General features: G+C 49.5%; 1 protein-coding gene across 22 annotated transcripts in view; it reads right to left on the bottom strand.

The window, feature by feature from the left end:
• Jakmip3 (Janus kinase and microtubule interacting protein 3) overlaps window positions 1-23,934 on the bottom strand; it is a 133,224-nt gene that overhangs the window by 39,067 nt on the left and 70,223 nt on the right. For 8 of the 22 annotated variants that reach the window (XM_050137494.1, XM_050137500.1, XM_050137498.1 and 5 more), the window contains 10 exons: window positions 13,071-13,286; window positions 11,448-11,567; window positions 10,382-10,528; window positions 9,642-9,773; window positions 7,998-8,033; window positions 7,243-7,302; window positions 5,094-5,225; window positions 3,697-3,825; window positions 2,944-3,027; window positions 1,701-1,763 (listed from right to left, as the gene is read on the bottom strand). In XM_050137494.1, the coding sequence (XP_049993451.1) occupies window positions 1,701-1,763; window positions 2,944-3,027; window positions 3,697-3,825; window positions 5,094-5,225; window positions 7,243-7,302; window positions 7,998-8,033; window positions 9,642-9,773; window positions 10,382-10,528; window positions 11,448-11,567; window positions 13,071-13,286 (1,119 nt within the window). The remainder of the gene's footprint in view (window positions 1-1,700; window positions 1,764-2,943; window positions 3,028-3,696; window positions 3,826-5,093; window positions 5,226-7,242; window positions 7,303-7,997; window positions 8,034-9,641; window positions 9,774-10,381; window positions 10,529-11,447; window positions 11,568-13,070; window positions 13,287-23,934) is intronic. The other 14 variants (XM_050137497.1, XM_050137499.1, XM_050137504.1 and 11 more) reach the window with 7 other exon arrangements.

Genomic DNA, 23,934 nt, shown 5'->3' with positions numbered 1-23,934 from the left:
GCGAGGGGTGCACCCACACTGAGACAATGGAGATGCTCTATCGGGAACTCACCAAGGCCAGCTGACCTGGGTCTGAATAAGCCTGGGTTAAAACCGGTCTCACTGAACATAGAGGACAATGAGGACTACTGAGACATCAAGAACAATGGCAATGGGTTTTTGATCCTATTGCATGTATTGGCTTTGTGGGAGCCTAGGCTGTTTGGATGCTCACCTTACGAGACCTGGACAGAGGAGGGTTTTCCTTGGACTTCCCACGGGACGGGAGGGAGGGAGGGGGACATGATTGGGGGAGGGGGAGGGAAAGGGGAGGCGGAGGTGGGGAAGAGACAGAAATATTTAATAAATAAATTTAAAAAAAAAAAGAAAAAAGAAAAAAAAAACAAAAACACTGATGTCAACTTATGCTGGAGAGGTTGTGTGGAAAAGGGAACACTTCTGCATTGCTTGTGGGAATGCAAGCTGGTACAGCCCCTTTGGATGTCAGTGTGGTGATTTCTCAGAAAATTAGGAAACAACCTTCCTCAAGACCCAGTAATACCACTTTTGTGTATATATCCGAAGGATGATCAATCATACCACAAGGACATGTGCTCAACTATGTTCATAGCAGCATTGTTTGTCATAGCCAGAACCTGGAAACAACCTAAATGCCCTTCAACCGATGAATGGATAAAGAAAATGTGGTACATTTACACAATGGGTACTACACAGCAGAAAAAAATAACATCTTGAATTTTGCAGGAAAATGGATAGAGCTAGAAAACATCATTTTGAGTGAGGTAACCCAGACCCAGAAAGACAATTATCACATGTACTCACTCATAAGTGGTTTTTAAACATAAAGCAAAGAAAATCAGCCCACAAATCACAATCCCAGAGAACTTAGACAACAACGAGGACCCTAAGAGAGACATACATAGATCTAATCTACATGGGAAGTAGAAAAAGACACGATCTCCTGAGTAAATTGGGAACATGGGGACCTTGAAGGAGGACTGAAGGGGAAGAGAGAGGCAGGGAGGGGAGCAGACAAAAATGTAGAGCTCAATAAAATCAATTTAAAAAAGTGTGGGTGTGCATGAGTGTTAGTGTGCACCACAAATGGAAGTCACAGCTCTCCTATCTAGGCCCACCTTGGGAAGGTGTGTTGGTAGCCCCCAAGATCTACACAGAGTAGCATGGCTCTTCTCCCTGGTTTTAATTAGATAAAACATTACAGCTAATAAAGTCACAGTCAGGGAAATGAACTTTTTTTTTTTAAATTTCTTGTTATCAGAGACCAAGAGAACCCATAGCTGAAGATACTACTAGGTACTGCCCTTCTTGAGGGGCACAGTCAGGAACAAAAGTCCAGCTTCACCTGGGGATTCTCAAGCAGCTATACTCTGAGGACAATCAGTCTCATGGTGAAAATTGCTAGAAGTTTCCTGACCCACATGGCTTCTGACCAGGGTGTTTCCAGCAATTTCTCCAACCACCCTTACCCATCAGCACAGAGAGTTACCACAATGGCTGCAGACACAGCTCTGTTGGACCTGGGAGAAGCAGCTCTGGCTTCCTCTTCCAGGAAGTGGGCTGCCTTGGGCTGCTACAGGGTGAACCACAGAAAGGCCTGGAACTCGTGCCCAAGTCTAACACCAGCCCACAAAATCTACCACATACTCCATATGCACACACAGCTGGAAGGCAGGGCGTACCTTTTCTACAAGCTCTTGGTTCCTTCGGTACAGTGCTTGCTTCTCCTCAATCCACTTCATATCCTTGAAAATAAAATTGAAATGCAGGCATGAAACATGCTACAGGAAACACATATAGATATGTAGACAGACACACACATACAGACACACATTTTCACACATAATTCCTATAAAAACACAAGACTAGAAACCACAATATACAAACAAAAGACCTATAAGGTAAAAAAAATTAAAGAAAAAATACATTATATAAAAAAAAGCATTATAAGACCAAAACCCTTCAACAATACCATTGGCTTTGCTTTGTGTTGACCATCAACTGCTGGGCATTCAACCTGTCCTTAAGAGTGGTTTGTATGCCCAGTGAAACTCTATTGGAGAAAATTAATTTTTCTTTACAAATGGTTATCAAATGGAGACAGCTTCTGGGTTAGGGGTGGGGGCTTGGAACATAGTGTTCCCATCCCTCTTCCCTGGTCACTTTTCTTTCAACATGAACAAGAGAACAGCAGCCACCTGGGATATGTCCAGCTGTGATGACTGGGCCAGGACCACATCTTGGTCTGAGAAAGCTGCACATGTATGAACACCATTGACGCAGGCTTACATGCATAGTGGTCAGGGAAGTGGAGGTGAGTGGGTGGGTTCTGTGTGTCAAGAGACAACAGGTTCCACAGCACTGAATTCTGGGATGCTGATCATGGAGTATCTTCCTGCCTGTACAACTAACTGTTGGCATTTGGGGTTGGACAGGACCAAGGGAGCATGGCCACTGGGGACAGATCCCTCCACTGGATCGAAGATTCTGGCAGTGGTGTATGGTATGAGAAGGAGTGATAACACCTTGAGCCATTTGATTCCAGGGGGATGATGGGTCCCCAGAAACCCAGGTCAGTAGGGGACTTTTGCCTCTGATGTCTGTGTTGTGGGTACATAGGAACTGAAGTTCTGCCCTGGCTCAGAGGAATGGTGGAGAAGGCAAGGAGATGCCTTGTTCTTTGGGTAGGCAAATTCTTGCTTCACTTAGAGTTTGCTAGGCATTCCTTCTGGATACTAGAAACTTCCACACACTATCCCTGCTCAGCTTTGCAGAGTGCAGTGAATAATTCCTTTATTGGTATGTGTTCACCCTCTCCATCCTTCTTGAACAGGAAACTTGGAAACCACTGAGGGCCATGCCTCTCCCAGGAACCCCCAGTACAGATAGAGGATACTAACCCCACAAGCAACCCAAGGAACTCACCTGCCCCTGCTCAGCCAGTGCCTTTTCCAGGTCCTCCACCCGGGTCTGTGCTCTCTGGATTTCTGCTTGCAGCTGCTCACGGGTCTGTAAGAAAGGAGGAAGAATACATCAAATTTTCTCTAACAGCCCAGACAGACAGACATACTCAGAGAAGCAGACTGCAGAGCACTCTGCCTCAGTCCGGTAAATTGATAAAGAGTCACAAAAGTGTTGCCAAAACCCTAAGCTGCAGAATCGCCTCTTGCCCTGCAGGGTGAATAGGAGAGTGTGGCCAACCAGGACCAAGACCTCACAGCTTTCTGCTCAGGAGAGCCCCACCATCCCACAGTCTGTCTCCCTACTCACAGCCCCAGCCACAATTCTAAGGCAGCTGCCCCTGGAAAGCAGTGAGGAGGATCCCCTTTCCTGTGTCCCTGCCTGAGACTTGGTGCCCTCCAGTAGCCGGCAGATAGTGCCCCCCCCCTCCCAGCCTTGGTGGTCAGGGTTGTCTGGATGCTGCTGAGTGATGGGACATGTCCAGAGAAGCAGAACTGCCACCATCCATGCCAGTTCTATTTCTAGTTCAAACTGACCCAGCCTCGGGTTCCATAGTCCTGGCCTTTAATGGCTTTAGTGCTAACACCCAGGATCCGGTGACTGTGGGATAGAAGAGGCTTAGCTCAAAAGTTTGAGCAAGTGGAGCGTCCCGGTACGGGACAAGCAGGGAGGAGCTGAGTGGGAGCCCGAACGTCGCAGAATAGAAGTCATTTAGACCTTAACTTCTCGCTCTGCATCCAGTGTCCCGCCGACTTGTTCCTGCAGCAAGGCATAAGCTCGCTGCAATGCCTGGTACTCCATGGTCAGCTGCCGGAACCTCAGCTCCGTCTCTTCCTTGGCCATACCCTAGAGAAGCATGTGGGTACCGCACGTGCACCACATGTGCAAAGAGAGGTATGACGTTAACCTGGGTACCACATGGCAGCACCCCCAAACAGCTGGGCTCTTCTTTTCCCAGTGAGGTACAATGACTAGTCCATGTAGAAGCATGCCAGAGGGGTACTACTTGGGACCCAGGACTGCTCAGAGGGGGCTTTTCCTGGCAGCTGCCCCTTGGTTCTTGGGGTGGTGGCTGAACTGTCCATGATGAAGCCAGGATAAGCCTTATTGGCTGGTAGCCAGTGACCAGGGGCTCAGCTGGAACTCCTATTTGCCCTGACCCCGAGGGCTCTTTATGACAGATGAGCCCCCCCCCCAACTCTGCTGGCAGAAAAGTGTCATGAGAAGTACACTGAGCTTGAGAGAGGTACAGCCTACCCCCAGGCCTGTGCCAAGACCGCTGACCTCTGGCTCACCCCTGGGTATGTACTGCTAGCTACAATGTCACCTGCTGCCACAGCTAGAGGGCAGATGCAAGGGGGTCGGCTGTCACCTTGAGCAGGCTGTATCTAGGAATGGCCGAGTCCATCCTCCCACCCTGTCCCCCACCTAAGGCTGATGGGGGTGGATGTGTTATGACCGCTTAGATTTCTAAGCAAGTCCAAATCCTTTAGGCCACGTTCCAGCATCTATCAAGGAAGGCCATGCATAACAACCTTGCCACTGAACCTGGTCAAGACTGTGAACCACACTTCTTGTCCACAGAGGCTGGCCACCCTAGAGCAGTCCCTATAAGGATAAATCCTGATTTTCAGGTCTGGGAGCTGAGATGGTTGCTGGACTTGAGGTCGCTATCATTCTGGCCGGAGGGGCTAGCCAGCTAGGACAGCTAGCTGTTTGTTTTCATACACGAAATGGCTCTGCTCAGTGCACTGAGGCTCTGGTGTGCCCTGATCAGTGCTGGCCTCTTGCTTGGAGGTTCAGACCTGCCCTGGGAAGCCTTTTAGGAGAGTGGAGAACCCTCCACAACCCTATAAGGGGCTCAGGCTGCATGGAGGGCAGAAGCATGAGCAGACACTGGAGGCGAGAAGTAGCCCTCAGCAGCCGCACGCCCAAGCAGTGCAGATGATGCTCCTCACTGTGCTAACAAGAGGACCGCCAGGGGCAGGCCCGAAGATCCAAAGGGAGCAGCCTTCACGTGAGGCCTCCACCCTATCCCTTGCCCACCTGACTAAGTGCCTCACTGACCCCCAAGGGCTGGCTAGTCAGAGAACTCTGTAGGAGATCCAAGTTACCTCTTCCAGGTCATCTTCAGGGGTGCATGGGGTCTGGTCTGTCCTGTCGGTTTGATAAGAAATGGAAGAGCCATCGGATTCCAAGGAAGCTTCTTCATCATAGCCAAAGAAGGTCTCCACAACAACCGGCTTCTGACCCAAATGCAATGCATTAGTGCAAACCCAACAATGCATTAGTGCAAGCCCAGGCCAGGCATGGCTGGCAGCCCTAGGCCTCCTTCTGCCTCTTCTTCCTGTTGCCCCAGTATGGGGTCACAGGTGAGTTAGCTGTTCCCCCACTGGGCAATCCCAATACAATTCACCCCCTTCTATGTTTTCTGCTGTCTTTCAAGAAGCACTGGGACTGGTCTCCTACAGGCCAAGGTGAAGGTCTGGGCATTATTAGCCAGCTTGGTTATCCTGCAGGAAGGACGATGGAGGGTAGATGGGGAAGTGGACCATGGTCCCTGGATAAGCGGTTCCTGGACCTGATTTTCGTGCCTGTTGAACTCATACAGGATGGACAGTGAGTTCCACGCTGCTGGGCACTCACTCTGTGGCCACACGTCTCTGCTGTACTCTCACAAGTATCTACCCTTGACAGATTGCACTGGAAACCAAGCAAAGCCAGGTCTGCTACCAGATAGTTTGAGAAGCTCTTCCTTCAAAATCCTCAGCTTTGTTCATCTAGGTTTTAGGTCCAGAAGGCTCCCATCTTCTTTTGCCCACATTCAGGGCCCCCTCCTTGCTTAAATGATTCTGAAGTAGTGGTTGGCCACTGTGGCCTTGGGTCTCTCTGCTGGTCCCTCTTCCAGAGCTTTCCAGGAACGCTTGAACCCGGGACTAGGAACTCCAGGTGTCCCCAGTCTCCATTTTCTAGCCCTTTGGCTGTGTCCCTTCCCAAGTACCCACATCTCACACTTTCCTCCTGCCTAGCAGCGGTCTGGGCTTTCCTCCAGAGAGCTGACCGCCACCCCACCTTTCTAGTTGAACGACCCCCAAACACTTGCTTAGTGGAGTCCTGCCCTTTCAGAAGAAGGATTTCTCTGTACCCCAACCTTTTTTGTGTACCCCAGTCTTACCCAGGCTTCTCCATAGGGATGTACAAAAAACAAGCAAGCCAAGTGAAGACAAACTTGAGGCAATTTCATCAGACCTCAGCCCCTCTGATCTCTGATTACTAAACATGCACCGCACAGGCAGCCAGGGCTCTCCCTGTCACTGTCTTTTCTCTGACCTTCACTGTCGCCCGCTTCAGCTCCCGCTGTCCCACTCTGCCGATGCTGCAAGAGCACCTGTGCTGACGACCCACCAGCCCCCTTGCGATCCAGCTTTTCACTGGCTGGCGGTCCGTGCTCACCACACCCTGGTGTCTGCTGCCTGGCTTCAGGTCTCCTAGCCTCCAGGCCTTTGGAGCCTGACCTCCCTTCTTTTGAACACTGAGATTAGAGTAGGGATGTCCTGGTGGAACAGGTCCCAGGTGTGTCCAGTGACCTGACCGTTGAACTCAGCAGGCTGTACACACCGCCCGGTGCACACTGACCACTGGCCTCGTGAACTCGCCAATCGTCAACTCAGGGAAACAGTCTTACTGCCTGTCTTCGAAACTGTGAGCCCGCCTGTCCACTCCTCAGTCAGAGCCCGAGTTTCTGTCTCATCTTTTACCTGAATGATCGGCATTTCTGACACTGGACTTAACACTGCCTTGGAGTTTGAGCTGTAAAGACAGCCAGGGCCTCTTTATAACCCACTGAATCTATCAGTGCTGTCTGTGAATGGGGAGAGGGATGGGGGAGGAGCTGGAGGGGGGAGCAGGGGGTTGATATGATCAAAATACTTTGTATTCCATATATTCCAATGTGTGGAATTCTCAAGGGATGAATGAAAATTCTAAAACTAGCCAGGGCCACAAACAAAACAACATAAAATCCCTGGCACACACTTCTGACTATGACCCCGCAACCCTCAGATAAACAGGGTCATTTTCTCTGAGGTAGGTTTGGCCTGACAAAATTTAAAATGATAAACAGAGGCCTTGTTTTGAGTCCTACATGAGTTATTCCAGACTAATGCTTTTTAATAAAATTTTCATGTGCAAAGGAAGAACTTCACCTTCTTACACAGGTTTTAGATGCTTGTGTTTTATGCCCGCGCCCTCCCCTTCTTTTACCTTGGGGAGTTTCGCCATTTTCTTTCTTTGTTTCCGATACCGCAACAGCTTATCACGCTCCTGCAAAAGCCAGGTGGAGAGATCTGTTTGAGTAGCTGAACGGCTGTCTGGCAAGGTGCCCAGGCCTAGGTTTGCACCGCATCTTGTAGAAGGTGGTGCTGGGCATGAAGACTTGTTAAGGAGATCATACACACTAGCCATCCTCGGTCAGCCTGAGGCAAGCAAGCCCCCATGTAGGTGGGCCCTGGGCTTGTGGAAAACTGGACAATCGAGGAAGATGGGTGGTCCAGGCCCCTTTTGTTCATAAAGGGGTCCTTATGGAGAAGTGGATCCTGAGACACCGTACAGACCAGTGCCCGCTTCCCTGTTGGCAAGTAACCCTGAGCCCCTGTGTTTTCACCATCATGAGGGTGAAGAGGCCTAGCCAACATAGTCTTTTATGTTAGTTGGGAGAAACTGGTAGGGAAGGGTGGCAAAGATGATCTCTTGGTTCTGGCCTTTAGGGAGTACATAGAAGATTTTTCTATGTACTGGAGCTGGTGCTGTGTCAGCTGGGACACCCATTCTTATATGACCCAAGAACTGGCTCCCAGGTCACTGCATGCTTTGGTCAGGGAGTGTTATGATAAACCCATTCAAGACTGCTACAGTCTTCTATCTAGACTACAAAGGGCCATGGGCACAGAATGGGTCCTTGCAGCTACATTGGGCAAGGGGAACGAGCAGCAAGCAAGGCGGTGCCAGCCAGTACTTACCAACACACTCTTCACATAGCCTGCTGTCTCCAGAGTCTAGGGGAAGAGAACACGACGTCACACAGTGAACAGGGAAGGCCTTGCTCTGCAGAGGCCAGAGAGAATGGTCCCCGGGATCTCTAAACTCTAATCTCAGAGTTAAATGGCTGGTAGAGGCCTAAGGACCACACGCTCACTCCCCTGAGGGATGTTTGGGCCCTAACACTCTTTCTTCTCCTTTTCTGAGGGCTATTTTCTAAAGATTTCCAGAACCTTCCAGAATACCAGGAGTGTTTGTTCACAGTGGATATCCTGTTACTCCCGCAGAGCAGGAGAAAGAGGCCCTTCAGAAACTGTCATGATATGTACCTGTAGGCAACCAGAATTTCAACCTTCCCTATTTCTCTCATCATTCATCACTGTTGAGATTGAATGAGAAAAGAACTCAGGTCCTCAGCAGGACCAGCAAAGTGAGGCCTCGATGAGAGCACCCTCAGTCTGGGGAGTCAGGGGAGGGATCTTCCTGTGTAGTTTCATGGGGGTAGGTGTGGTCATTACAAGATAGGCCAGAGACAGAAATCGGCGCCACTGTTCTGCTGCTGCCTCCCAAAGGACACAGAGTGACTAGAGGCAGCTCATTGTGAAGTAGCCTCATGCTGGACTCAGTCAGGACCCCGGCAGGAAGCAGAAGGAACTCTTTAAGACAGGGTGGAGGGTTTCGTGAAGCGCTCCTTACACACCCATGCTGGGATGTGGGGGCTCACACAGGGACAGAGAAAGGGAACCACTAACGTGGCAGCCCCCCAAAGCTGTCCCCTGCTCTATCCACTAAACCTGTGCATGGAACCGGGTTTCTATGCAGGATCTTTGAAGGCGTAATTAACAAAGATGCTGTGAAGAGGCCGAACTAGATTAGGATGGGTCCTGAACCCAGTGGGAAGGGGAGGAAGCCATGGTGGTACTGAGTGGAAAGACAGGGCCACAGCAAGGAATGCCGGAGTCCACAGGGCTGCTCAGGGGAAGAAGTGGTCTCAGCCAGAGTGCATGCACGGGGTACAGCCACCCGCTCTTTGAGTTTGGACTCGTGTCCCTGGCCTCCGAAACCTAGAGTGAAGAGATGGAGTGTTCTTAAGCTTCCTGCCTATCATGGCTTGTTAGCAACATGGGCGGTGCTGCTGGCCTGGGCCCTGAGGTCCCCAGTTTTAGAAGATTCAGAGGTAGAAAACTGTTTAAAGAAGGCCACCTTAAGTAGTGACGTGATGGGGGGCATCTGAGGAGACCCCACCAATGCATCACTGCTCCCCCTTGCCCTCAGTTCTACCCTAGAGAGATGAGGCAGGGGACACAGAGAGTAAAGGATATGCAGCAGACGGGGGTGTGGCAACAGAGGACTGGGGGCTACAGGCTAGGGTGCAGACAGAGGGCATGGGAACAGAGGACATGCGGTCGAGCAGGGGTACAGCTCTAGAGGGGTGCAGTGTCAGGGGAGCATAGCTCCAGTGGGTGCACCCGATAGCAGAGGGACATGGTTCCAGAGAGCACAGGGGAGAGGGGGACTTGGCTCCAGAGCGCACATAGCAACAGGGGCACAGCTCCAGAGGGCACAGTAAGTATGGGGCATGGCTTCCAAGGGCACAGGGCAGCAGAGGGGTGTAGCATGCTCACCTTGGAAAGTTCATCAATGAGGTTCTGCTGCTCCACAATCTGGAGCTTCAGGAAGTCGATCTCTCTCTCATCTTGACTTTGATCAAGGTCGTTTAAGGAGCTGGGTCTCCGGATGATTCCGGCTTTCTGCCTCTGAAACACGAAGCATGGTGGATAAGAATGGAGGACCTCCCTGCCAGCCTGAGTAACAGTCCAAGTTTCCTTGGTGTGGGCAAGGACTGTTTGGCTTGGGCTTGGAGCAGCCTGCTGCAGAGCATTGGGGAAACCCAGGCCTATATCTTGGTTGTGCATCAGGGCCCAGACAGCTTCCCAGATAGCCCAGACATGCCACCTGAACTATCTGTGCTTTTCCATTGGGTTAGGATCTGAGGAGACGGGCTATTTGACTAGAAGGTTAATGACACGCCACCATGACATTCTATAGAAGTCAATTAACCTAACCTGCCTCATGGCCCCTGGGACTTCCAGGGCACGAAGGAACAGACAGAACTCACCACTCTGCATTCTGGCTTAGTGGCAGAAGCAAGAGTGGAGTTTACCCTGACACCTGGCTTGGAGCTCCCCAGCAGGCCTGGAAGTCCTGTCTCTTTATACACAGGACCTCTTGCTACCTTGTGCACAGGACTTTCAGGGCTCTTTGCGGCTTGCCCGAGCCTCTGGTGTTAGAGGAGGACAGAGGAGATGAGACGCTGCCTAGCTCTGCCCAGACGGCTGTTTCTGCAGACCTAGCAGGCACTTACCATTTCTATGTTCTCCTGAGTAACAAACTTCAACTTGCTTTCTATGCGCCGCAGAGTGTGAGACAAGTCTTCGTTCTTCCGAGTCAGACGCTTGTTTTTATCCAGCAGCGGCTTGTACTGACTTTCAGCTTCTCTCAACCGCTTTAGCTGAAACAATATTTATTACATAACATGAGCTTTTACATGACATAGAGCTGAGACAGCGCACTGACCAGTCAGAGCTCTGTGCCTCGGGGGATTCGGGGCAGGGCACATGGAGATGCTGAGGGTCCCCAAGCTACAGGTGTATACAGTTCATTGTATAAAGTGGCATGGTAGTTTCCCAGAGACTACCACAGTCCTGGTGTGCTGGACACTGCAGGGTTGTTTATAATAATCCAGTTACAGAGTAAATATAGTTAGTTCATAGATAGTATTGTTTGGGAAACAAAGCAGAGAGAGAAAGAGAGAAAGTGTGTGTGTGTGTGTGTGTGTGTGTGTGTGTGTGTGTGTGTGTGTCTTACTATGCAGGATGAATAAAATTTTTGAAAAGCATTTTTGATCCATGGTTGGATTCACGGATACATACAAAACCTGTAGGTGTGGAGCCTGTCAATACGTTACTGTACATGCAGGATATGTAAGCCAGGGTTTCTATGGATACAGAGCCTGGAGGTACAGCATCTCTAGATTCAGGACCTGTAGGTGCAGAGCTTACAGATACAGAGTGCAGAATGGAAAGCTGGGCTCAAGCTGCTGTTAGTGTCCCACCGCTCCTAGCCCACTCCACACCCAGGGGAGCCAGGGATATCTCAGGGGTGGAACTCAGCTCCCTGGAGCTGGAGAGAAAGGTGAAGACCAGCAGGGCGGAGCCAATACTCTGTTTACCTGTAAGTAGGGGTGTGATATGGCCCACCACACGTTTTTGTTATGAAGCTTTATTATAGCATGACCAAGAAGCCTTGAGGAAAGCCTGTCCCTGATACCATCACTCCTCGTTTTCATAAGGAATCTTATGGATACTTCCACCTCGCCCCAGAATGCAGCCCTAACCCACGGAATACAAAGCCCCCTACCAGCCACTCACCAGCTCATTTCTTTCTTCGGACAGCAAGGCATTGCGGTCTTCCAGTTTACGAATGATGGCGCTTAACTCAGCGATTTTAAGTTGGAAGCGCCTGGCATCCTTTTCGTCCAACTGCTGTTCCTAAAACAAAAATCAACTGCAAATAACTGGTCCTAGGTGCAAACCTTGCCAATCCCCACCCCAGCTGGAGACCAACACGCTTCTGCATTGTATTGTGACTGCCTTTGCTTCCCAATGGCTGCCACAGGGCCCTCCTGGCAGAGGCACTTAGCCCGGAGCTCATGCACTCACTGAACCCAGCAAGATGGGAAAGCAGAGATGTCTGCAATGTACAAATGTGGCGGGTGAGGGCGTGCAAGTGTGGGAGCCCAAGTGTGGGGGAGGACCAGCCGCATGCTTCCTCTAGGCCGCTGCCCAGCTGTGCCTTCCAGACGGGCCTGCCCTGCCAAGCAACAAGTCACTCTCAAAGGATGGCATTCCTTGTAGACTTTCTAGAATTGTTTTCCCAAGAAGTGTGCCCCTTCAAATTGAGTTTCTTTTTCTTTTTCTTTTCCTTTTTTTTTTTTTTTTTTGTTTTTCGAGACAGGGTTTCTCTGTGGTTTTGGAGCCTGTCCTGGAACTAGCTCTTGTAGACCAGGCTGGTCTCGAACTCACAGAGATCCACCTGCCTCTGCCTCCCGAGTGCTGGGATTAAAGGCGTGCGCCACCACTGCCCGGCCCAAATTGAGTTTCTAAAACTCACTTTTGGAACTATGAAAACGTTAAAAAAAATGAATGAAAACATTCTAATGCATGTTTGGAATCTAGAGTTATTGCAGTGGTCTGTACAGAACCAGGGCAACCAGGGAGTTGGTTCTAACTCAAGTAAGTCACTTGTAACAAGATCATAAATGATATTCTCCAAAGTCAATGGCCCAAGGCAGAATCAGTTTAAACTTTTGTCCCTGAATCAAAGAAAAGAACGTCCAGGAAGGTGCTGGACATGGCTCAAATTCCTCATTCAACAGGTGCAGGAGAGGCTGGGGACCGAAGACTTATAGGGATAGCATTGAGGGTCTCCCAGGGTACTGCAGACCACCACAGAGAGTCTGAATGAGGAGGCATGGAGACAAAATGAACACGCTTACAGTTATGCAGTTGCTGGCTGCCCCACAGGGTCACTAGCAGCCTGAGAAGGAGCAGAGAATGTCATGGTCACATGAAAAGCAGGTGGGCGGTGACTGGTGATGCTAGCGCGAGCAACCATAACAAGAGGGGCCAAGCCAGAGAGACATGGGGGAGGGGGAGCTGGAGCCCGTGCGCAGGGGGATGGAAGGGAAGGGAAGCAGTTCATGCTTGGAGTGGATTCTCCCCACCAACCAAGGGCAGGGCATGATTGGCAAGTGACCTTTAGCAACCTGGGGCCCAGGAGGCAATAAGAGCAGTGCTTCTGCTGGGCTGACGATGGAGACAATGTATCAGCCCTCCCAGCCAGAGTCAGGAAAGTAGGGGCTGGCTGTACAGTGTCTGGGGCAGGAGGAGCTAGCTGGATACATGGAGCTGCTGCATTGGGTCATATGGCTACGTGGCACTCTGTGTCTGCGACTCGGGGGGATGGCTGAGACGCGACCTGGGGGTGCTTACAGGGCTTCCTGAGTGGTCTGAGGCGTCTCCTGCACCGCTTGCATAAGGAAGTTCCCGTCTGGGGCTGCCTGGGTGCCGCTCAGCCTCTTTAGCCTGGGAAAGTTGCTCATCTAGAGCCTCTTTCTGGAGCTGCAGTCTCTGGGCATGCCCGGCTTGAACCCCTAACTCTCTTTCCAGCACGAAGACTGCTCTGTCTTTAAATCTTATCTCCTCCATCTACAAGGAGAACAGAACACAATCACATGCGCAGGCAGGGTACAGATCTGCAGTTACCATAGAAACAGGCAGAGTGGCATTAGGAGGAAAAAGTCCCTGGGATGGGAGCCCCACCAGCGAGCATCTTGGGCTCTGAGACCAGAAGCAAAAGCAGACATTCTGGATAAGAGCTGGGCATCCATGCTGGACAACACCCCAGCCCTGGGCCACCCAAATCCACCTGTCTCACCCTGGGCTGGTGCCAGTGAGGAGTCCCTTCTACAGGCCCCAGGAACATGTGTCCTTGCACTGACAGTCAGGGTGGCCCACCAAGAACCCCCCATCCCTTGCTGTACATGCCCATGACAATGGGCATCACTGGGCAGGCTTGTAAGACCTGCAGTCTTTGCTTCCTACGGTACGGTGGGCACATCCACATCTGCCTCTAAGGGCACAAAACTCTTCTTTGGAAGGTAGGAGGTGACTCTGAGGTGTAGCCAAGAGCTGAACACTGCACAGCCATGCACTTCCAGGTTGCATATACTTCCTGTGGCTCTTGTTGAAGTCTAAGGCTTTCAGTGGGGGCAGAGGGACAAGCAGGCTTCAGAGGGCCACACCCACCACATCTAACCTGCCACAGCCCCTGGATGCTGCTGGGCTAGTGGTGGCCCTCCCATCTTCCCCAAAGGGGAGTGTGCTTTGTGATCAACCTAATTCTGGCAGCAAGAAGCCCTTTGGGACATGGGCGCTGCCTCTATCCTGGGTCTCTCACTTAGGCTGCCTAAGCAGGTGCGTGCTCTGCCCGAGGGTGACCCTACATGGGGAGGGGAAGGAGAGACCTGGGTGCTGTATCATAACTAGCACTAGGAATGTAACAAGACAATGCTGAGGGGAGCAACCCAATTCAAAACAGATTTCCAAAAACAGCTTTGCTTGCTGTTTAAGGTTTAAAAATACCAATAAGCCAGTCTTTGCTGAAGTTAGCTGGAAACACAGACAGATATGTAATTAACCTAGACCACAAATTCCAGGCAAGCCATAGGCAGAACAAGATAAAAGAAACCCTTGCTGGCTCAGTTCCTGTTCAGTGGTGCATGCCATGGTGCTGAAAGGGCAACGTGGTCTATCAGGGAAGCAGAACGGCTGAGCTGGTAACAGTAAAACTTTATGGAAGCAGCTAGGTTCTGAGGCTAGGTTCTCATCCAGCCATCCATTAATAGTCTCCCCTGGGACTCTGAACAGAAGAGCCCCTGTGCAAGCATGAGGTGGTTGCCTGATCATCTGGTCTGAGTGAAGGCAGCCCTGTCTGTGAGGTCAATAGGCACAGGATGCCCAAACAGAGATTGGTGACCGGGTCTCCCAAGTCTGTGGTTTTCTCACTCAATGGTGCTTGTTTGTTTTGTTTTATTGTTTTCAAGTCAGGGTTTCTCTATGCAACAGCTCTGGCTGTCCTGGAACTTGCTTTGTAGACCACACTGGCCTCAAACTCCCAAACGCTGGGATTAAAGGCGTGAGTCACCACGTCCAGCACTCACTCAGTGTTTTAAGATGAACTTGCCTGAACCTTTTGTCTCCTAATCATGCTGGGATAGATCTACATGGGAGGAGAGCGTGTATCTGTAGTATACCAGGCCCCGCCCAGATTAGGGTGCTCTGCCTCACAGGATGGCCCCTCACTCCTGGCAGGCACTGCTATATGTACTGAACCGCAAAGAGAAAGATGGCCCAGGACACCACCGCAAACAACACAGGGTTCCTGCCCACGGGTAATGTCCCTCCCTTCTTGTGAGAGGGTGCTAAGTATGACTTGTGTCATCAGGGGCTAGAGGCTGGGGGTCCTGGGCCGTTGCTGCCCCTCCTTCCACCCCTCTCTCCTTCCCTCTCTCCCCTTCTGCCACGTAGCTTTTGGGTCCATAGAACAGGCTACCTTCTTTTGGGTCCACACACATCCCCACATCTGGCAAGTAACCTTCCTGTGAGTCTAGACCAAGGGATTTCTTGAGCATGTCCCCACCACTAACCCTGGGGAGTCCCACGAAACCTGGAGGAACAGGTCATCTAAGCTGCTGCGTCTCCTAGATGCCTGGGGCAGCATCCTGATACCACACACCGGCACATGCCCTCTCCTGACCCCATCCGCTCTGCACCAGAATCAGCATGGACACATGCAACAGTGTGCTCCTGGGATGGGAATACCCTTTCCAGGCTGACATTCAGGATCATGCCGGAGCCTGCTGGTTACCACCAGGACTCCTGCATTTGCCACTCTTCTCTTGCCACTGCCTCGAATTCTCAGTTATAGACATTATCTGGAAACCACAGAGGGGTTCCCTGGGACTGTGCGTTTCCAGGACGGGGTGGTCAGGAGGATGCTTGTCCCGAGCTTACAGTGCCTCATATCCTGACTCACAGAGCATGCTCATTACGATGCTTCCCCTCATGTGACCTGAACAGCTCTGCATCAGAACTTCTTGGGGCCCTGTCAACCCCGTCAACTGGCAAATCCTCACCCTCAGACACAGAGGTAGAGCTTAGGGGCACCTCCCCTGTTCCCCTGACACAGGTGACAGTAGACATGATTCACCCCTGCCTGCTGTACTGAGAATCGTTTCTGTATTTATACCCCAAAATGGCCACCAGGGCTGCCTACCACTCAGGGCACACCACCCACTGTGGTGGGTCCCCAACAACTGTGGCTGCTTCCTTCTGAAATAACCAGTTCCTAGGATGGGCACCTGGCACCCAGTGCTTCTCACTGACGAAAGAGGGCGCTCACACCATCTGTCTTCTTCCAGTGACTCTCCAGGTTCGATAGATGACACCCCCCCCCCCAACAGCAAATGTTGCTGTTCTGCAGGGTGTGTGGGAGGTGAGGAAGGCCACGGTGCTTTGAAGTGGGATTCATTTTCCTAAAAGCGGCTCCTGGAAGGGCTTAGTCAGGTGGTGAGAGCAGAGACGAGCCCTTAAGGGTTAAGGGTGAAAAAAGAGATGGGAACAAAAATGCTGACCAGATGGAGAGCCTGGTGGTGGCCCCGGTGCAGCCTAGACAGCAGAGGGTAGGGAGGGACTAGCTGAGCTGGAGCTGAGGAAGTCAGAGTGACAGCTACTCCAGCCTCAAGTCATTCTCAGGGGCAGGCTGAGAGTTGGTGTGGAGAGGGCAATTAAGACATTCCAGGCTTGGCACATGCTCCACCCTCAATGTTCCAGAGACACAGGAGGATTTGTGGCACGGCTGAGAATTAGTTACTATGGACGGAACGTTCAGGTACCCACAATCTCGTGGCAGTCTGTCAACAGAACAACAATGGTGGATCCCGCTGGAATCTTCTAGAAAAAGCCCTTTGTAATGTTAGTTCCAGACATGGAGGGGAAGTTGACGCTACACTTAGCCTTGCAGGGTCAGCAACTCTGTGCACTAAACAAGCACGCAATGCAGGAGTGGAATGCTAGAGACAGAAATGCAGGTGGGAGCCTTGGCCCAGCCTTTCTCTGGGGGGTCTCCCTCCCTGAAAACAGCTCACCTTGATGAGTGGGGTGGGCATTTGGCCAGAGGCTGAAATGGCTGGAACAGAACCCACACAACACACCACAAACAAGGACTTTAGAGTAATGAGGGTGAAACAGATCCGTTCTAAAACCCAACCAGACCCAGAAGGAAACTATTCTGCAGAGATGTAATGACCCTGCCTTCACAGTGTCAGGAATGTGCCAAAATGGCAACACTTGTTGGGAGACACGGAAAAGTAACAGTCATAGAGATAAATCAGATGTAAAATCCAGGAGATAGACGAGATAAATCAGATAAATCAGATGTAAAAGCAGGCCTGGAGATGAATGAAATTAGAGTTAGCAGAACAGAACCTGCAAAAGTAATTGGCATCAACACACTGAAAATCATCAATAGGGTTAGTGTCTTAATGCTTGTCTTGGGGCTGGAAAGATGGCTCATCAGTTAAGAGCACTGACTGTTCTTCCAGAGGAAATGGGTTCAATTCCCAGCACCCACATGGCAGCTCACAATTGTCTGTAACTTCAGTTCCAGGGGATTTGGCATCCACATGCATACATGGAGGCAAAACACCAATGCACATAAAGGAAAAATAAAGGGTTTAAAAAATGTTTTTCTTGGGGCTGGAGAGATGGCTCAGTGGGTAAGAGCTTTGCCTGCTCTTCCAAAGGTCCTGAGTTCAATTCCCAGCAACCACATGGTGGCTCACAACCATCTGAAATGAGGTCTGGTGCCCTCTTATGGCCTGCAGGCATACATGCAGACAGAATATTGTATACAGAATAAATAAATAAATATTTAAAAAAAATGTTTTTCTTGCCAGGTGTGAGAGCACACATTGGCAATCCTCGCATCCGGGAAGTAGAAGAACAACTAGAAGTCCAGTCATCCTCAGCTGCATAACGAGACAACAGGAAGCCTGGAAAATGTGAAACCCTGCCTTTAATAAATGAATCTAGAAAGATGGTTTGTGGGTAAGAGATGTGTTGTATATGCATGAGAACCTGAATTTTGGAACTCAGCACTGATGTAAAAAGTTGGGTGTGGCCACGTACACCACCAATCCCAGTTTTGTGTGGAGAACAGAGACAGGACTGCTGGGGCTTGCTGGCCTTCAGCCTGTCTCCAGGTTCAGTGAGAGACCTTGTCTCAAGGAGAGAGTGTGGAATGTCATACAACTAGGTACCCGACATCCATCCTGTTGCCTCTGTGTGCATTCATTCAAGGGCACGTGCACCCACGCACATATGTGTACGTGCAGCACACACAGTAAACACACACACACGCACACACAAATACACGTTTAAGTCACATATATGTATTTCCTCATAGAGATAGAAAATGGTTAAAATGCAACTCAGTTGAGAATTATAATCTATGAAAACATTCAATATCTAAATTAACAATCTGGGCTCAGTAGAATCACAAACCCAGTATAAAAAGTCACAGATAATATCCAGGAGGTAAAGAGGGAAAAGAAATACAAAAAGAGCTGAATGGTGGTGGCGCACACCTTTAATCCCAGCACTAAGGAAACAGAGGCAGGAGGATCTCTGTGAGTTCGAAGCCAGCCTAGTCAACAAAGTGAATGGCAGGACAGCCACAGCTGTAACACAGAGAAACCCTATCTTGAAAACCAGAGAAAGAGAGAAAGATACAAAAAAGAAATGCTTAAGGAGAAGAGGAGTGTGGTGGGGGTTGGAGAGAAGACTTAAGAGCATTGGCTGCTCTTGCAGAGGACCCGTGTTCAGTTGCCAGCACCCACATGACAGCTCCGCACCTGCTCACACCTGTCTGTATCTCCAGTTCCAGGGCTTCTGACACCTCACACAGGCATACATGCAGGCAAAACACCAATGAACATAAAATAAAAGTAATTATATAGTTAGGAGGTGGAGGCACACACCTCTAATCTCAGCACTTGGGAGGCAGAGGCAGGCAGATCTCTATGAGTTCGAAGCCAGCCTGGTCTATAAGGGCTAGTTCCAGGACAGGCACCAAAGCCACAAAGAAACCCTGTCATGAACATCCCAACAAAAAAGTAAATTATATTTAAAAAAAAAAAGAAGGAAGGAAGAATGGGTATAATTAAGATGTCTAATACACATGTGAGTGGACAGAGAGGAAAAGGGAGGGAATATTTGCCTAAGTAATGGTGAAGAATTTCTCAAACTTTCTGAAAGACATCATTTCAGATTCAAGAGCCTTTACTGGTCCTGAATAGTGGAGCAGGGACAGAGGAGAAGGTGAGGAAGGGATGGGAAAGAAGAAATAGGAAGGGGGAGAAGGAGAACTCATGTCATCATAGACTCCTCAGACATTAAAAGTATAGTCAGAGAATATTAAGAGCAATTTTAATATCGATACAATTTAAGCATTTATATGAATTGGACACTTTCCTTAAGAAATACATTTTTTAACTAAACTTGACACAAGAAGTAGAATATATAAAAAGGTTCTATTTATTAAATAAATTTTATTCATTGCTGTGGGACAATGGTCTTGTACCCTGTAAAGATTTGTCACTTTTATTGGTTTAATAAAATGCTAATTGGCCAATAGCCATGCAGGAAGTATAGGTAGGGCAACCAGAACAGGAGAATTCTGGGAAGAGAAAAGGGTCAGCCTGCAGTAGTCACCCAGATGTAGAGGACACAAGATGAGAATGCCATGTGACTAGCACAGACAAGAATTACAGATTAAAGTAAGATGTAAGAGTTAGTTAATAAGAAAGCCTGAGCTATTAGGCCAACCATTTTATAATTAATGTAGACCTCTGTGTGTTTCTTTGGGACCGAATAGCTGTGGGACTGGGTAGGACAGAAACTTCTGTCAACAATTCATAATTTGAAAATATTCCACAAAGAAAATTCTAGTCCCAATGACCTTCACTAGTGACTTTGTCCAAACACTGGAAGAAGAAATATACTATGACTAATAATAATAAAAGAAATTCAAAGCAGAGATGGTGGTCCACTCCTGTAATTCCAGCACTCAGGAGGCTGTGCAGTCATACGGTGATGAGTTAGAGGCCAGCCTAGACTACAGAGCAAAATTCTGCCCACCCCCTCAAAAACTCATAAGGAGAGTAGAAAAAAAAGATGTTTCTAAAAATCATTTTATAAAATCAGCCAAATTTAGACCACACAACCTGGCAAGAATCCTGTGATGAAGTGGGAGGGAATCCTCAGTGTGGTAATCAAAGACAAAACAATGCATCGTGCCCAAGTAAGAGTCATCCCAAGAATGTCATGCTGAGTTTGCATTTGCAAAGCAATGAATGCAATTTCTCTCCTCAATGAGATAAAGAAAAAGTCCAGACTGTCGTCTGAGTTTATGCTGAGTTAGCTCTTGATGGGATTCCATAGCCACTCACGGTAAAAGTCTTCAGCAAATTAAAGCCTCAGGGCATTCCTACTCTCAACAAGGGTTTCCCTAACCACCCGCAGCTGACAGCCATCTCCAGGGAGAAAGTTTGCGCTGGTGCCTTTACCCTGAGGTTAGGGAGAGGGCAGAGCCGGAAATAATCTGCAAAACTCTACTTGTAACCTGACCCAGTGCACTAAGACTAGAAACCAAAGGCACGCAAGTGCAAAGGAAGGATCAAGCTGTCTTTATCCACGGTGATATGAATGCATGCATAAAAGGCATGGAGTTTCTTTGGTAGTGAGGGTTAAACCCAGGGCCTTGCACATACAGGCAAATGTTCTATCACATAGATACAACCTTGACCCTCTTTCGCTTTTTGTTTTGAGACAGGCTCTCACTAACTTGTCCAAGCAGAACTTGACGTCACAACCCTCCTCTTTCAGCTTCCTGAGTAGCTGGGATTGTATACCCATGCCATCAGACCTGGCTGTCCATTGCAAATCCAAAACCAATCTACAGATGGGATTTACGAGTGAAGGCTTCAAGGCTTAAAATCAGTTTAAAAACGAGCGATATTTCTATGTATCATCAGCAAAAATTAGAAAGATCTTTTAAAATGGAAAAAAAAAAGCAATGTCAAGTCAAACAGCACCAAATATCAAATACAAAGAAACCCAGCAAAAGAAGGCAAGACTGAGAGAGAGCTACATGAAGCGTGGTTGGGAGAAATCAAAGAAAAGCTGCAGGACAGCAGACTGCACCTCTTCCTCAAGGTGGGGAGAAATGCTTTTCTGTGGAAGCCGATGATGCACTGATTGATCTAAATGGTACGGGGAAATTAAGATGATATCGTAGGAGTTAAAGAGCAAAGCTGAAGAATTGACAGTTGGTGAGATGCCAAGAATTATTTCACGGTGACAGGATTAAGATGTTGTGCTAACACCGGGTAGAAAAGCAGACAGATTTTGATAGGGTCAAAACCAACCCACAGCAATAGGGACATGTGATATAAGCCAGAACAAGACTGCAGTTAATGGAGGGCTGCAGACTTCCTGAAATTTGTTCCACAATGGTAGACGTTCACAGAGAAAGTAAGGAACCATTTCATACCACATACAAAAGCAGATATTACACGGACCAGGGGACGAGACCATATCCTATCTGGTGATGGCACAGGAGCGTTCGCAAGACCTTAGAGTGGTAAAGGATGTCTAAGCAGCACACAAACTGCACATGAAAAGAACCGATGGGGCAGGTGCACCTCCTTGGTGTCAGGAGCCGCGCTCATCCACAGATGCAGCTGGGGTTCCTCGGGGCAGCCGCACCGAGAAGGCTACTGTGCTAGCCAGAATACAGAGAGAAGTTATGGAAGTCCATCAGGAAAAATGTTCTCCGGGTTAAAAGAGCCAATGTACGTGAAAAGGCACTTTACGAATACAACGTGTCCATGGCACAAGGATGGGGAGGTTGTTCTCTCTACTGTGACAGAGCTGTAGCTCTGGCTGTGGTCCCAAGTTGGAATAAAGGGGGCCCTGGCCCCTGGAGGGTGGGGAGGAAGTAGGTTCACCTCAGTCAACTGAGTCCTCTGAGGTTGGCACTGGCTCTTTCTGTGGCCCAGCACTCCCCTTGGCCACACCCATAGCAGGAGAAGCCAGTACACAAGGTCACCCAAGGACATGATTGGAATGTTTGCAACAGCCCAAACTTGAAACAGAGTGAACTCCTTCAGGGAAGAATGGCTAACACACCACTGGACTACCAGGGAACTTGCTGCTGTGCTTCCCACACACAGGAGGAGCAAGAGCAATATGCAGGAAAGGCATCTCTGGGAAGTGTTTGCAGGTACAAGGTCTCTGTATTCAACGGTGGCTACACATAGATACCAGCTGCAGTCACTGGACTGTCCTCTGGGATTGAGCCTTTCCTGCGTAGCAGTTATCCCTCGGTCTAAAGACGGACCGAAAAGCAAGTATGAGTGCCCAGCGTTCAACTCCAGTTATGTCTGTGTACTGTCTATCTTATGCATTGACGTTTTTTAAACGCTCTTGATTTGCCTAAGCGCATTCCAAATAAGAGCATTCAGTGGACATCTGTGGCTAAGACCTTGCCCCTGGGATCTAACCTCGTCTTGCACAGCAGTGTCTGCTGGGATATATGTTCCCCAGAAGATAGACAAATCAGCTGTGAGATTGGCAGCTGGGCTGTGGTGGCTTATACTGAATTCGTGGACTTTTGGCAAAACCGGAAGCACTCCTGGAGAACGTTCAGGGACTTGGAAAAGCTACCATTGTATCTGGTGGCATTGTTTTCAAAAGGAACCAGTGACTCTTCCTGTTCCAACAAGAAGAGGGCCTCCACGCCTCTCTGACACCTCCCCACAAGACACACGTCCTTGGTGAAACAAAGTCGTAGAAACTCAAGGCCAGGCCCAGCCCTCCAGCCAGTGCTTGGTGCCTTGGGGGTTGACTTCACTTTTATAGCCTTTTTATAGGGTTTTCATTAGTGCTGCATATTAGCACAGCACATTAGCTAACTGTTCTAATGCCTGCGCAGAAGGGGCTAATACTGTAAGCCACTGACTTTTATGAGGGAGAGGAAATTGCTTTTTGTCTGTAATTCCTCTATTTTATGGAGTTTTGAATAACAGCCCGGGGTTGCATTTTAGAAAATGCACTCTGCATGCAACTGCTGTGTGCTTGCACAGCAGAACCCTCCCAGACTGAAAGGCGACCCTGCACGGATGCTCCAGTGCTCAGTATAGCCCTGCCTTTGGTGCATCATGGGCTGGAGGCTCTGAGGAAGGCAGGACTGTGAGCCTATGCAGAATGTTCCAGAACCTTTGAGCATGAGATTCCCCATCCCTTTTACTTCACTGTGACATGACTGAAAATTTGGCCAAGAAAGCCACCAGGGACTGGCTTACCCGGGAGCCCACAGTAGGCTGTGCACAGAGGAAACCAATACATTACCAGAGAGGATCTGGCCGACAAACTCCCATGAAGGGCAGAGGTGGACAAACAGTTCTCAATCCTCACTCCGCACACTGTAATTTTCTGGTCACAAGTGAGAAGACTGTTGGACTCAGATAGGAGTCTCGAGGCCTTGCCGTCACAAGCCACGCCATGCACCCAAGACAAATGTGTCTCAGGTGTGTATTGGTGGCACCTTGGCCATGCTTTCTTCTGTCTTTTCTCCACCAGCCTTTCTCTGAGGCTCCTGAGTTCTACTAAGCCACATCCTAGCCCATCATTTAGGGCCCTGAGGCCAGCACTCTGCTGGCTCTGACGGCAGGTGTGACTCAGCCTGGCCCTGGGTCAGAATGTGACAATCAGCCGAGCACCTACTCTAAGCACTACCTCAAAGAGACTTGAATTATCCTTGGACAATGCCACTGACCAGAGAGCCGAGAGACAGAGCTTCAAATCATAGTGCCTGCTATGGTGGTTCTAAGATTACCTGGAACCTCCTCAGTTCCCTTGCCCAGCCCAGTTATCCCACCCAGAACACTTGGGGATGGAATCTTGGTCCACTGTGTTCTGCCTCAGGGCCTGCACTTCAGCGGGATTCCTCCACAGCAGCCCGAGCTATAGCCCTGCCCACTGATTGATGTGCCAATCCTCTTTGGGGCCACGGCCCCTGTTCAAACACTCTCTTAGATGACACATGGATGGGTGACATCAGTCTGTGGAGAGCTCCCAAGACCCACTTCCTTCAGCAGCATTGCTCCTGACCTGGAGTTCTTGGCCTTTGTCACACCACACAGTCTAAGTCCCTATGCTAGTCAGTGTATCC

This window comes from Alexandromys fortis, unplaced genomic scaffold, assembly GCF_014885135.2.
Source record: "Alexandromys fortis isolate MF-2015 unplaced genomic scaffold, M_Fortis_MF-2015_v1.1 scaffold_3, whole genome shotgun sequence".
Classification (NCBI taxonomy): Eukaryota; Metazoa; Chordata; class Mammalia; order Rodentia; family Cricetidae; genus Alexandromys; species Alexandromys fortis.
Note: the sequence above shows the minus strand (reverse complement) of the source record. Positions and strands in the feature narration are given on the sequence as shown.